Raw genomic sequence first — 15,540 nt, 5'->3', positions numbered from 1 at the left:
CCTTGATTCCCTTTATATTGCACTGACCCAAAATCTGAGATTACATCAGTTAACAAAAACAGCAAAAATTGAGAAAAAATGAAATTTCAGTGAAGTTGATAGGTGATCCATGATGACTGACACGTATCTCAGAGTTTCACAGACACAGCGAGAATAAACTGTTGTGGTTATATGGCCTCTTTTTCCCCTAAGTCTTCTCTCCGTTCATTGCTGGTTTACAGAGTTGGGAGGGAAGAGTTTAGAAGTATGTCCAAACCTTATTTATTTACATCCCACTTCTCATTAAACTGTTCCAAAGGCTAACTTACCTTGCTATGAGGAACATACGCCTTTCTTTTAGGATGAATTTGTCCAGTCTTGGTAAATCTTTGCTTGACAAACGGTGTTGTTTAATTTCTGTTCTGTCTATAGGTGCTTATAAGCTGGAATAAAGTTACTTCTTAAGCAGCCTTTTGAGGAACTAAATACATTCAGCTCCTTAAATTTGTCACCATGAAGAACGTTTTCCAGACTTCATCATTCTGATGGATCTTCTCTACATCCTTTCCAATTTACAAATGCTTCTTGAGTAGTAAAGTTTTAGAGCAGGATATGTAATTCCAGCAGCAGCCATCCACCTGTCAAAGGAAACTGCAGTAAAGGCTCACGGTACTTACACCTGAGATTTCCACTCTTTATAGGCAATGATATTACACTGGTTTCCCACAATGTTGCTGTGGGAAATTACAGGCAGCTGTTTGTCTAGGGGAAGGTACAAAGGTTTTTCAGTGACACTGATTCCCAGATAAGGCTCACCTCCTTTAAGTAAGAGCCTGCATTTTCTGAACGGAGATGTTCCATTATCCATGCTGAAAAGTATACTGCTTGCCTACATCTACCTCACTGAGCGACTGCAGATCACTTTGCTACAGTAAACCACTGTATTATTCGTGAGTTCCCCAGCTGTAGTTGTTCAAGGTTTATGAGGAATGATTTCATGTTTTCTTTCAGATAACTGAAATAAATAATTTAATAATATAATATCAAAAATGATCCTTGCATTAGAAACACCTGCCTTGCAAGGAGTCCTCACTTCTAATCACATTTTCAGATCTGCCAGTTAGCCATTTTGTAAACATATGTAGTTTTATAGTGTTCTAATTTCTTAGTCAAAATGTCATGCAGAACAAAGCCAGGGACCTTACAGAAGTCTTTTAAACCAACACCTTTATCTCACTCAGCCACAATCAGAATCTCTCTTTTTTTTCTTATCAAGTTAGCAGGTGATTTTTTTTAAACCTTTTTGTTTGGCGTCGCTTTTGTTATTTACTTTAACCGAGTCTTGTAACAGCCATTCAGTTATTAGCTCGGGATATCGGTCTGACGGTCCTGGAGTTCATCTACAACTTTTGCTCTTCTTTTTCCCCCACAGTCCTTTGAAAACTTCCTTGTTGTTTCAAAACTCATCAGGAGTTAAACATCAGCCAACTCTTTTAAAACACTTGGTAGGAATTAAACCAGAACTCCCACTGTGAGCCAAAAATGAAAGCATGAGCCAAGGTGTGGATTCTATTTCTAACTATAATCACTGAGTTTTGTAACATCTGGTAAACAACTTAGGGGAAACCTGTTCCGGCTTTATATCCCATGTTCCTACTTTGGCCATAATGTTCTGTCTTAGTCCTGAAAATAACCTTCTGTTTTAGGAGGCAGCTGTGGAATCAGCCTAAAGTGTTTGCTGGCTCTTCTTACTATTTAAGATAAAGATAAGTAAAACTGAAAGGCACTAGATTTAAGAAAAAAAGAAAAAAAAGTGGGTTAGTTTGTTTCATTCTGATTGACCAATATTATCAGCTAAACTGCTTCTACTATGTCGAGTAAGTTTGTGTCCACTCATTTTGTACACGGACCTTTCACACAGCAGCAAAGGAGAGACAAGATGTTTTATTAACTGGCAAGCAACAAGAACTGCCAGGAAAACAGAGTGGGGGCTCTAGTACCTGAATCTTCCTGTGTTTTTAAAAGGACCGGATTTCAACTAAATCCCTTTTATTTTCTATACCTTTGTCACATTGACAAGTACCAGATACCAGTACAGGTACCAGTGAAATTGTACGATAGCACTGATAAATTAACGCCTGCCACAGTAGGAAGGGTGATAAATTAGCAAATAAATGAACTTAACAGAAAGGCTGGTGAGTACATTTGCCTAAACAACTGCTGCACTGGCCATACCACATGATTCTATTCCCTGGGAAGAGATAGTCAAGAGATACTGGCTGTTGCAGGAATAAAAATAGTCATGTCCTATAAGAGGATTTAGGTGACACACTGAATCATGATATGCTTTTATAGGTGAAACCTTGCCCCCCTGTCCCCCCCAATTAATCATTCCCCGTTATGGTTTTAACTGTAAACTACAGCCAGTTCTTAAACACTTCAGCTAGGAAGGCACGGGATGTCTAATTTTTGCTTTTCTAAAAGAAAAAGAAGAAAACCCAAACACCTATCATTTGGGATACAAAGTTTGCATGTTATTTTCTTTTTAGTTCTTGGTCATTGCTAGTTGTTATTAAAAAGTATTTGGAGAAAGGCAGAATGGGCAGGTGGTCCTTCTCTCCTTCTGTCACCCTTGCCGATGAGCAGTCCCTGTGGCTGCTCAGTGTGGCACGTTCACTGCTGACTTTCAAACGGAACTGTGAGGAGTACATGTGAAAGCCAACAGCGTGACCTGACAACCTAAGAATGACTTCCACTCTTAGCCCCTTCATTCACACATCTGGGGAGCATGCCAGGTCAGCACGGGGCGAGGTCATTTTAGGAAGAGAAGTGTAGGAGGGGAAAGGCTTAGAAAGGAAGCGACCTGGAGCATTACTGGTGGCCGATGGGCGCTGGGAGCAGCTGAGACTGCTGGAATCATGAGAAGGGGCATAGGGAAAAACGTGAATGAGGAAAAACGTAGTGAGAAAAGAGAAACTGGAAAGAGCAGGGCTATAAGGTGGTGAGGCAAGTAAATCCCTTAGCAGACATGGCAGCAAACCAGGATGTGCTGCAGGAATCCTCAGCCCGCCTCACGTGGCTGAGGCACATACAAAACCTGACAGTCTGGGCAATGAAACCTGGCATCTATTAGGGAAGGGAAAGGAGAGTTGCTATGAGACATTCTGGCCCAGGAGCTTTTGCTAACTACTCAAAACATAAAACTATAATGCATTGGAATAGTACTTATTTGAATAGGCTTAATGCCATGTGGCATATTTATAACCCATATTTATAGTAAAAATATCAGTGAAATACTAGACAAAGTCTGTTTAAAGCCTGTGGCTCTTTGACCTGGAACATTTTATTTTCTTGTCCTTGGCAAGGCTTGGTGAAGGCTCAGCCATGTCGGGTAGACAGTTGTTGCCCTTCCTCACCTGCGCACAGATGGACGGCAGATGCAGAAGAGTGGAGAGGCACGGATGCCATTTTTTCCCAAGGCCTCACAAGTCATTTGCACTGCCATGAAAGAAGCCAGGTATCCTGACTGGCGGTACTGTTCCACAGACACTACAGCAAGCTGCCTTGTCTGTTATTTTTCATATGACTGCAGAATGCAAAGTCTTTAGTCAGAATTGGGGGTTACTTTGATTGGGCACTGTACAAACTAGATAAAAGGGGAAGGTATTAATCTCTGCATGAATGCGACTGAGCAAGTACATTTTGTTATTTGTTCCAGTGAGTTGTATAATCCTGCTTCCCAGTCATCCAAATAGGATTTAGCATTGTCAACATGTTCTTCTTAATAGGATGATGCTACGAACTCATGTCCATGCAAGACTGGAAAGCCAGATTACATGCCTCAGGAGACTATATATCAGTTTTAGCTGTTAGTGAAATCTGTTTTTTTCAATGACTAGGCCGTAGCCTTGAGGCCACCTTATAGGGGAATTGTCAAGAGATGGTGTGCCCCATACAAGAGCCATCACAAACTTCGGAGGAGCCAACCATTTAGTGCAGTATCTAAGTGTGGGTTTTTTTTAAAAAAGTCTCAGCTATTCCTTTTCCAAAAGAAATAGTACTTTAAGACTAACCACAACCCTGTAATCCTTCTGCTAATTCAGAAATGTGCAATACTAAATTCAGGTTGATGCATCTCCCCCTCAAAAGAAAATCTGCAGTAAATGCTGCTTTGCCAGATTTCAAGCATTATTCTGTCGCATTACTAGTGAGACACACTGCAATTACATCACTTCAGAGGAAGAGGAGTTGCTTCTTACTAGCAAAAAATTTGCTGCATATTGTGAGCATAAGTTCTAGTACATTGCCACAAGAGCAGTGTACGGGAGCCTTAGGCTAATCAAGAAGCAGTCATGCATTTTATCAGGAATAAGTCAGTATTATTCACAGTAACATCACACGGCCAAAAGTCACATTTCACCAGCCCACCTGAAGCCTTGCTAGCCCTCTAGAATTGCCTGTTTGTGGAGTCTCTGCAGCTGCACCCAGAGGGGAAGGAGCAGAGCACGTCTCTCTGCTGGCCTGCCTGACCGTACTGGCACGTGTCAGTGCCACAAGTCAAGGAAATTCTGACAGAGCTGCATTTTCAACCCAAAAGCGCCATATGCAGCTTGCGGGACATCAGTGGATCCCACTTTACCAATATTTTGTGTGTGGATCCTTAGTTTCAGATGATAGAACTGCTGGGGCTATTATTTTTTAAACACCATCTAGAAAGAGAAAGGTGTTGTTGCACATCACAATTCATATCCCTTTTCTCAGAGCTGTGCTTGGAAAGAAGACAGGAGGTAAAAAAGGTTGAAAATTTTGGTCATGCATCATTCTTGTTTGCATCACTAAAAGTAAGGTTCTGACAAAAGATGGTGAATTGTGAGAGGCTTTGCATTATCCATGAATATGCCCCTGTGGGACTCTGTGGTCTTGGGTAACTCATATCCCTTTCTTATTCCTATGTATTCTTATTATTATTTTATAATGCTTAGTATATAATATAATATATATAAATATATAATATGAACCACAATAATAATGCTTATTATAAGAATATATATTCTTATTCCTACTCTCACTTACATATTTTCAGTGAGATTTGAAGATCCAAAGGACTAGGTCTGTTTCTGTGCTTTCTGTGTATGGGGTGCGAGCAGAAGCGTCACCCTACTCTTTTCAACCTGAGTTTGACTGCGCACTTTCTCGGCATTACAGTCTGCACAGACCACAGTGGCAGCCTGACTTCGGTCACTCAACTCTTAGTACATAGACTTGAATCCTTACGTGATTGCCTCAGCTTTTCTTCTGTTTTGACCCGCCTCAGCTCCTGTCTTGGGTAGGGGAAAGAGTGCGCAGGAGGTGGAAACACAATGTTGCCATATTCTCTTATCCCTCCGGTAGCTCATTACTTACTGTGCAAGTGATGTAACGGCTTGCATTTATTTCAAATTCAGACGTGCACTGAGCATGGAAGCAGCAAGCGCCAACTGTAAAAAGTAGAGTGATTGTCTTCTCTGTCTGCTACTTGGTATTAAGAGGAGGAGACAGAATAGTCTTTAGTGGCAAAAAGAAAAATGAAGGGTAATGCTCTATGACTTGACCATTGATTAAACTGGAAAGGGTTGTGTTTACATATTTACATGTACAGACAAGGATCAGCAGAAAAGAGACAGACTAATACAAGCCCTTGAGAAATATAAGAAGGATCTTGTACATGGTCTTCCTGCCTCACCGCTCAACTCCAGAAGTGTTTCTCCAAGCCAGCAGAAGGTATGTGATATTCTGACAGCGTAGGACCTGCCACACAGGTAGTACTGAGTCGCCTTAGTTAGCTGTCCTCGGACGTGCTGGGCAGTGCCTGTAACACAGCAGTTAAGTGCAGGTTTATTCCGTGTGGCTTTTCATTGTCTAGCCAAACAGAGATAATATTTGACTCTCACTTTTGCCAACTGGCAGCTATCTTCTCATCTAACTGTTGCTATCCCCACATGGCCTACAACGACAGGTACCCATGTCATGACTACATGTGCAGGACTGAAGTGTGTCCCTGCACGGACAGCATGAATGTGCACATGCCACTCACAAACCTGCACGCGTTCTCTTTGCTCCTTTGGCAAATGGAATTAGAAGTTTGAACAAAGTATTACGTGGATGCCCAGAAAAAAAAATTGAGTTAATTTATTGAAATAATTTGCTGATGTGTGTGACAACATTCTTATTAGGATGATTTCTGTACATAATATTTTCAAGAGAACTAAATCCCAATGATTTTCTTAGTATTCCCACTGAATGCAATGCAACAACTACATTGTTTTACAGTACCCTCTGAATTTCAGAATGGTATTTACTGGTAAAAGCAAGACCCTAAAGTAATTAATCCTAATTCTATATATTCTGCCAGATACCAGAAACTGTACAGCCTCATGCTAGTGTGAGTAGGCCTGTTCTTCACCACATTCTGCCAGTGGACCTCACCTCAATAGACAAAGTCTTGCAAAACATTTCATTCTGCCATAGTCCAGAGTCTCTCTGGGGCAAAAATTCCTCAGCAGACTATATTTAGATTGTAAAACTTTCTATTTGTTGAGAATTATAGTGGGTATACCACTAGATTACCAATGACGCTGTTTATAAAGAATGTCATCCAATTCAAATATGTGTATTGTTTTGACTTGTAAAATCTTGCTCCCACTGAGATAAATAGCAAAATGATAGGCCACAATTTCACCTACGGTATTTATGAGGATAAAAGTGGTCCTGTTTGACTTCAAACTCATGAGATGGAGTCATGCCCACACCTGCATGGGCATACAGGGAGAGAGAACAGAAGATGCCATTGAAGAAGGGCTGTAAGATTGCTATTGAGATATCCGTTCCATAGATGAGAATGTGCAACGTCCAAGGAAGAAAAAATCTCCTGTTCTCCATCTGTGGACCCTAGCAAGCAAAATGGAATTTCTGTAAATTCTCAAGACTACATCTCACTAGCAACCTCAACCTTGTAAAGAGAAGGAAGGAAAAAGAAACTAGAAAAGGGACTCATTAACCAGCTCTAGCACAGTGGCAGGGTGGCTTTGCTCCTAACTGCGGTTCCCGAAACTCAGCAAGTCATTTAGACCACTTGAGACAGTTTGAAAACAGTTTCTTAAAATTCCTCCTGTGTGAATCAATTTGTAGGAGATGCTGTCTTCAGCAAATTGCTTTTGCGATTTTTCTGTCAGTTATTTTATTCTTTAACTTACAGGCAAGGTGGTCACTGTGGGAAAATGGTCACCTATATTTGACGTCTGGTCGGAACAACTCTTCCAGGACAAAGAGAGAGCAGCCCCCCTCTGTATCTTTTCAGAAGCTCACTTCAAGGACTCTGATGCCAGCTCCTACTGCAAGAAAGACTGTCCAAAATACGGCTCAGCATGCTTTGTCTCAGACTCCTGTTCACAGCTCTAGTACAGACAGATCATCTGCTTCACCACTTCTGCAGTCTCGCGTGCATTTAGGCAGTCACAACAGGAAGAAGGCATTTCAAAACTCTTTTAATAAAACATACTCTGGGGACCTCCTTGACAAACACTCAATTTACTTCACAGAAAAGCAGCGTTTTACTCCTCAAATCTTAAAGACGACACACAAATCTTTTCTTGTAAAACATAGGTATTATAATCCTCCTCCCCAAAAAAAGAGCTCCTCCCCTGGCAGACCATCACTTAAATCAGCAGGCATCAATAATGAAAAGAAAAGAGAGTTGCACAGGTACTTACTCAGTTTGTTTATACATCAGTGCTATAAGTTAAGTAATTTTCCTTTCAAACACATAATTTTAAGCATAACTGGTTTTCACCGTGCTTTTAATCTTTCAGATTTTTAGAAGATGCACATGTGAGACCACATTCAGATCACTTTTCTCAGCAGCCAGTTGAGGTTGGTGTACCCAGTTTGTTACAAAGAAAAAGAATGGAGCCCATTGTTCATACACAAAAGTTGTCCTGTTTGCGTGGAAATGAGATGGATAATGCAACCATTGGCTTTGGTGAATATATGTTAAGAGCAAAACCAAAAAATTAAATCATCTTATGAGAAGTCACTAAGATTGCAATTGAGAAATCTAGCATGTGTGGCTAAATAGGGTCAACAGACTTCTGTGAATAAAATAGGAACAGCTAAAGTAACTGGTCTCTCTAAGAAACGCAAATGAGGCATTATGCGAGGTGAAGAACAGAATATTCCAACACAAATCTGTTCTTCTGAAAGCAGAGCTTTTTCCTACTTGACTGTCATCTTGCTGCACTCTTAACATTTCAGCTTTTGATGGATTTACAGCCTTACTCCATCCAAATAATAACTTGGAGCCCAGAAACATCCAGGCAAAGTGCTAATCACTCAGCCTACAGTCAGTACTGTAGGCTGCTGTACAAGACTTTGTCTGGAGGTTGCACTCCATTAGTCACCTGGATTTTTAAGATGAGTGGGTGATTAATTTAGTAAATTTTAGTGCTCTTAAAAATAAGGGATGCTTAACAGTAACCAAACCCATGCATGATAGAGAGGTTTTGTAAGATTCCTTGGCCTGCTCATCCCTTTACAGAATCAGTGTTGAATTTCTATACAACTCAGCCAAGGCACCATAGGCATGATTTGTGCTAGCCCTATGCTAGCTGGGACTATTCCATTCCTCGTTCCAACCACCAAAACCTTCATTTTACAACATTATCAAGAGAAGCTCCTATTCCCATTTTATAATCCGCAGCAAAAGATAATTTCAATATCAACCTGGTTTTCTAAGTCTTCTCTCAAAGATACAAATGTATTTTGCATGTCCTTTTAAAGAAAAAGCTGTGTTATTTGAATGAGGTCTGCAAATACTTTCTATTTTGTCAGAACCTCTGATTTCCTTTATAGCGTTTGCATCATTTTTCTAAGGTTATACAAGCTTGTTTCCATTTCTGCTAACACGAACCTACCTAATAATAATACTTTTTCTTTATTTATGAGTGATTGACACTCAAGACATTTATTTCACATGAGCTGGCCTGTCACTTCAGTATAATGTTGTTGTGATTTTGATATGTCATGAAATCAGATCATTTCCCCCTGGTGCTCTGAATGGAAATATAAAATGTTAATTCAAAGATAATAAAAAATCTACTTTTTCTCTTTACTTGTTTCTGGCAGAACCATGAATTATGGATTCCCGATTCTGAAATGCCACTTTCTCCAGGGTCACAACTTGAAGAAAAGTAAGTTAAATATTTGTTTGTCCCTTTTAACTGTTTTTAAGTTTTATACCAAAATATTAAAGTAGGAATCTAGTGGAGAATTGAAAACAAGGCACAAGAGCCAATTACCAATGGCTGTATGTGGTGAGTAGAAGGGACTCTGTTAGGGATACAGGATTCAGCTACTTGCTTGGGAAGTGTGGGATCAGAAAGTTGGAAGAGATTTTCTGAGTCATGCCACCCAGTCCCCTCTTACTGTAGGCAAACTAAATATGTTAAGAATAAGTAAATAATAAATAAATAATGTTAATAATAATTTATCTCTGATACCTACACTTTGTGCATTGGAATGATTATTTTTAACTGATTATTCACAAAGGGCATAGATATTCTTGATTAATGAAATTAATGGATTAAAGTAATTAGGGAGTTGACCCACAGAGCTGTGAAAATCAGTCATTTAAAAAAGTATAAACCTGGATAGTAAAAAAACCGCAGACTAGTAAATAGATTCACTTTTGAATACATTGGCAAAATTCTTTATTTGAGTTAGTTTAGTTACTCTAAAACTGCTACCTCTTTGGATAGTATTGTAAACCTTATTCATATTCAGTGTATGTTAAAGAAAGATGCTGACAGCTTGTGTATTTGTATAGAGAAGAGGAGTATCTTCGTTTTCTTCAAGATCTTACAAATGATATTTTGATTAGAAGTTGTTATCACAAAGAGTAAGTGCTTTGCATTTCTTATTTATTCCTTTGAGTAACAAAATTTTGACCAATTATTCAATCAGTGTAAAGAATTGGTGGGTTTAACGAGATTAAAGTGAAACTTGAAATCAGTTTAATTTGATGAATACTTTTGTGACTGCACTTTATAGAAGTCATGATTTAAACTGAGTAGCTGAACAGAAAATGTTTTCAGCCAGCCTCCTATTTCCCACTGACTTCTAGTAGAAACATGGAAACATGTTCTCTGACCCTGTTCTCAAGCTCATTCCTTCTATAGTGTGGTGATAGACATTATTGTTACAAGAGTCTCATTCCAGTTCCCAGTCAATCCTGAGCTAGCAAGCCATGAAGCTACGATGAGTCTTCCCTAGCAAAGTGCATCACAGCAAAAGATTTTGTATTTAGAGTTCTTCCTCCCTCGTATAAGAGCAAAATAAATAAATGCAATAATTCCTTTCTTTAGGATGTATGCGCTATCAAGTTAATGATCCACACACAAAGGCTAGAGCCAAATGCACGCAGTGCTGCTGGTGTCAACTGCAGCACCCTTTTCTGGTTTCATGTTCTGTGATGTCCTGTCACACACACCCCCCACCTCGCACTCCCATTGCTAGTAGAAATCTATCACATTTCTAATATTTAGAGAGCTGTGATAAACCACAGGTCTGTTTGTAGGCCTGCTAAAAGCGACAATGTTGTGTGCTCCTTTTCTATGCCATTTCCTGGCCTGCATCTTAAATGAGAGAAACTCTTCCCTCAATAGAGGATTTAACCCCAATGTTTAAGATTTCAGTCTTTGTCAAGTGCTGTGCTTTGATGCTGGAGAGGTGCTAACCCCCTGAAATCAATCAAACTCAGTCTGACACCAAACCAAGATATTTCCCTTTCAATGTAGAGGATTTCAGTTAAAATCCCTAAGGCTCTTTTATATATATATATATATAAAGCGGCCGTTAACACAAGTGGTTAGTTTGTTTCCTGAGCAATCAGTTAAAGGTAAGAGTTCTCCTCCTTCCTTCTAGGTATAGCAGTTTTCAGACAAGGCCCAAATTAGGAGTGAATTTTCTGGTTACACTGGGAGGAACAGTAGCAGATTTGAAAAACACAGACTCACCACACATTGAAAAGGTTGCTAAGTATGATGCCTACCCATGCATACAGTTAAAAAGAACACAACATTAAAATAAAATAAAAACTCAAAACGCTACTGTGTGTCAGCCTCCATATTAACAGGAGGATTAGCAACCTTCAGAAAATAAGTTTTTTCTCTATAGTGAAAACCAAACGAGAGAACACAAACTTGTACCTGTATGATGTGACAGCAAGGAGGGGTCGTGTGTGTGCTCCGTGTTGAGCCCAACTCAGAACACTGTGGGGCACCAGGGTGTCCATGCTCAGGCTCATAGGGTGAAAGGACTGTTCTGTAGACTTTGGATGGAGGTGGTTTAGATGCTGTGCACTCTCCCCTCAAAAATAAAGGTTACTAAAAATATGAAAAGTCATCCGTTGTTTTCTTGGGTAGACTCTAATAACAGAACTTAATTTCTCTGCAGAATAAAAGTGAACAATCAATAGCGGCCTTTTGTTTTAAATCAGAATTTGAATTTCTAAATAGATTTTGTGACAGACTAGAAAAGACCAAACTAATGGCCTTAGCTAACTTGTTGCAAGATTAATATGATAGACATATTTTAAAATCTCCATTTATTTAGACCAGTTTCTCTACAGATAAAATTGTAAATGCCCTCCCAATTCAAATATACAGTATACAACCAAAACACCTCTGCTGAGCCCTCCAGCTCTTTGCAGATATTTTCGTTTTTTATGGTTGTCTGAAAATGCAACCATTGGGTTAGATTTAATTGAGTTATGATTGTAGAACCTGGACACCTAATTTCCCTAGTCAGTTAGGTCTTTATTTTTACCGATGCTCATCACCATGAGCACATCTTTTGCTTGCATCTGGTCATAGCTATCAAAAAAAGTATTGAGAGCACTTTCTGAAGGCATCTCTCTTTCCCTAGTACACCTAGTTAACAAAACTATGACCATGAAAGTTCAACCTTCAGTGTTTCCCTTAAAAGTTACTGGAAAGGAGGCCCAAGAACAAAGAGACCATGCAAATGACCTTCAGAGATCTAAAAAGCGCTGGCTAGAGGCATTTCAAAAGTCCTCTTTGAGTAATGCAGTATCCTGGACAAAGGAATGACAGCTATAAATGAATCTAGGAAGCTGCTTGCAGTACTGCCGAGCACCTCAGTACCCTCAGCAGTTTCACCCCATTAACGTGGTGGGACAGTACTTGACAGTAGCAGCAGAGAGACTTAGACCCCACCAAAATACTACATTGTGATGGAGAGCACCAATACTGTTATAGTTGTATTAAATGTGGAAGAAGAAATTGGAATTATAAACACGAACGACTGTCCCTGGCACAGTTCCTGCCAAACTGCATGCACTTGGAAAGAGAATATTCAACAACCTTAAAATGTTTAAATTTTACTTTTTAAATCCATTTACAGGTACGGTAGGGACAGGGAGGAGATGGAGCAAAAATGAAAAGTTGGGATGTATTTTAAGTGATCTGAAAGACAGGCTGAGTGGTATTTTTCATTTGGCATTTTCATATATGGCCTTTGAACAGTCGTCTTTTTTTTTTTGCACTGATGTTCCTTTTTATTCTTTTTTTAAGGGCATTAGAAGATGTATTTCAAATGCACATTAAAAGTAAGAGGCATAACCTTGATGAGGTGAGCAAAAAATATCTATTATTAAATACTCTGTCACCTCCAGTAGAAATGTTGTATATCAATGCTGAGCAACCATTTATGGCAGATCGACTGCTACAAATACTGCTTTAAATACAAGGTGAGGAGAAACTACTTCTACAAAAGCAGCAGGAAGGAGGACTGATAAAGAGATTTTTCTGTAAGTTTTTGTGTATTACTCTAATAAGATTACTAAAAGACAGATAATGTACTCAGCGTGCAGAATAGCTTTAATTACATAAAACCTGCTTACGAAGAACATTTGTTGCTGCACTTTTTTGCTGTGGTGGCTATTTTCTGGAGTAGAACAGCAAGAGAGACTTGTAGGCTGCGAATACATCCTATAAGAAGACCTTGGTTTTTAATAGCTTGCTTTTAGGAGTTTGGTCACCAGAGCAGAATATAGAACTATAAGTTGAACATTAAGGCTCTCCACGTGGTGCCTGCTGAGAATTATACACCTCAAAATGCTTATCTGAAAATCTCACATGCTGAGAGTGAATCTGCCTACAGGGAGATGATAAGAAATGCCAGGCACAAATGTGCAGCCACAGTCCTATCTCTCTCCTCTGCAAGTCTGGCATCTTACCTAGGATGAGCTAAAGCACCTCTACCTGTTTTAATCCAGATTTTAGAGCCCTCTCCTGAGAGCAGGGCTTGTAACTACTCTTTGAAAAATCTGAAAGAACACACTGTTTTTCTTTTTAAAATCATTCACAGAGAAGATGGTATTAGCGGCGTCGTTGCTGTCTTTGCTGTTAATCCCAGATTGGTTGAAGCATTTGCCCATGAAATGGGGGAGGCAGATTCCAATGCCTTCCCCAGACTGGGGAGACCCAAATCCAACACCATGCCTCATGAGCAGATGACGCAACTGGACCTTTGAAGTAGTTCCTCTAGGTTAGATAATAGGAGCAAAATGGGAGACACTAGCACTATAAGCTGAGGTTGCAGCACTCACTTAAAAGGCACTAGGTTTTCCTCCCTCTCAATAACTGAGAAGTATAAATCCTTTCTTCTTTACAGTCTCTGTATTAAAGAAAAAAAAGGAAAGGAAAAAACATTCCTAAGGGCCTGGAGCAGAACTCTGAGCTCCGCAGAAGGTGCAGGAGTTTAGTCACAGTCTTCCACTTGCATTGCTTGCCAACTGCTTGTTGGAGAGTCCCTGCCTAGTGCACAGGGCTTGGGTCATAGGGCTTTTTTGTCCCACGCTTCTCCCATGTCCTGTAGGGAGTGGGGCTGCTAATTCTAGCCTTGAGAGGGATTTGATGTTTGAGTCCTCCTCTAGATCTGACTCTGAGGGCCTCTATACAAGAGGGCATTTTGTTCGGTCTGATGATTCAGAGGATTCACGGTCAGGGTTTGGACTTTTCATTCTAAAGCTCATATTGCTGCAGCAGATTCAGGTGGGAGCATTTATGAGGAACCAGCATAGTGTGGCTTTTAAATGGGCTACCTTTGCTTATTTGTTTCTACAAATTTGTAATGCTGCCATTTAGTATTGTACTTTCATCAACACTAGGCATGTGGGAGTTACGCATATGCTTTGCACCATGAATAAATAACAACCAAAGGAATTACAAAATAATTAGAAGACGGTTTTGTCTTTCAAAGTGCCATGATTAGGAGAGAGATGGTGTTTTGGTATCTGTTTAGATGCTGGTCTGAGTGACAGTCAGTAGGTAAGCAAGAGTGTTTGAGGAATGATCCGAGCTGGTTAGTGAATTTTAAGTCAATTTTGTGGAAAAAAATCAGCAACAGAACCTCCATTTGAGAGGATATGTCATTTACATCTGATGAGGACGCCAAGCGTATTTCTAAGGTCAACTCCTGCAAGGCTCTGAGTGCCTTAGAGATAGAGCTGAGAATCCTTTAATAGGAGACTGAAGGTACTTGATTCCTTCTTCCAGAAGGCGCCCACCACTTCCAGAAGGATGAGTTTGTATACAGTAGTGGATTTTGACTATATCCTGTTGCGATATGTTTGATATCTAGCGACGTATTGTTCTGCACCTGAGTAGAGCTTAAGCCTGGTGTTTTCCTCTGCAAAAATACTGACTGAAGCCTTGAAGAAACTCAGAAAAGACAAATAAAATTAATTGGCAGAGAACAGATTTAAAGGAGTTTTTTAAACCACGTATTTGCATGTTTAGCCGTGCAATAATGAAAGAAAAAAGACCAAATTTCTTCTATATATTAGAAGGATGTAGCATGCACAGGAGAAAGAATCGTTCTTTGGAAAGATTAAATGAGAAGCATAAGCATAACCTACACCAGGAGAAGCTTGTGGGCAATGACATTTATTAGAACAGGCACAGTTCCCACAAGAGAAGCAATGAAAGCTGAATCGCTTTGAAACTTTTAAAAGTGAATTGGCCAGTGGATGGAAAGGAATTCCATAGTGAGTGGACTTTTTGTCCTACAAAAATATATTTTTCTGTTTTAGTTTCTTGTCTTCAAACTGAACTATTTTTATTCACTATCACTGTTTTCTGGACCAGACAGACAAAATAAGAAGATGGAAACATTTGTCAAGGTCTTTGCAGTGTTTTTTTACCCATACTGGATACCTGCCAACTTGTTATTTGGATACTTACTTCCCTGAGCTCTGCTCTTATGTGTACTTGCTATACAAAACCAACACCCCTCTCCAAGTTCCTGCTGGCACTTACTCCAGCACAGTGTCTGAGATATGTTCCCTAAAACAACAGGTCTACTGCCAGTTCATGCATTGTGAGGATGCTTAAACCCATCCAACCGCATTGCCTGACCCACCGTCCATGTTTGGCCATGTATCAGCCAAGCAATCCCCACCGCTTACCAGGGAACTTGCGGCTGTAGTACCTGTAGTCTCTTCTC

At 39.8% G+C, this 15,540-nt stretch overlaps 1 protein-coding gene across 1 annotated transcript in view; it reads left to right on the top strand.

The window, feature by feature from the left end:
* Positions 1-15,540, top strand: part of LOC142081240 (spermatogenesis-associated protein 7 homolog) — a 40,478-nt gene that overhangs the window by 17,091 nt on the left and 7,847 nt on the right. Inside the window, exons 4-9 of the mRNA XM_075147928.1 lie at positions 5,618-5,739; positions 7,214-7,719; positions 7,827-7,980; positions 9,139-9,203; positions 9,839-9,910; positions 12,606-12,663. Of these exons, the coding sequence (XP_075004029.1) occupies positions 5,618-5,739; positions 7,214-7,719; positions 7,827-7,980; positions 9,139-9,203; positions 9,839-9,910; positions 12,606-12,663 (977 nt within the window). The remainder of the gene's footprint in view (positions 1-5,617; positions 5,740-7,213; positions 7,720-7,826; positions 7,981-9,138; positions 9,204-9,838; positions 9,911-12,605; positions 12,664-15,540) is intronic.

This window comes from Calonectris borealis, chromosome 3 (assembly GCF_964195595.1).
Source record: "Calonectris borealis chromosome 3, bCalBor7.hap1.2, whole genome shotgun sequence".
In the NCBI taxonomy this organism is placed as follows: Eukaryota; Metazoa; Chordata; class Aves; order Procellariiformes; family Procellariidae; genus Calonectris; species Calonectris borealis.
The sequence above is the reverse complement of the archived record's forward strand: the minus strand, read 5'-3'. Positions and strand labels throughout refer to the sequence as shown.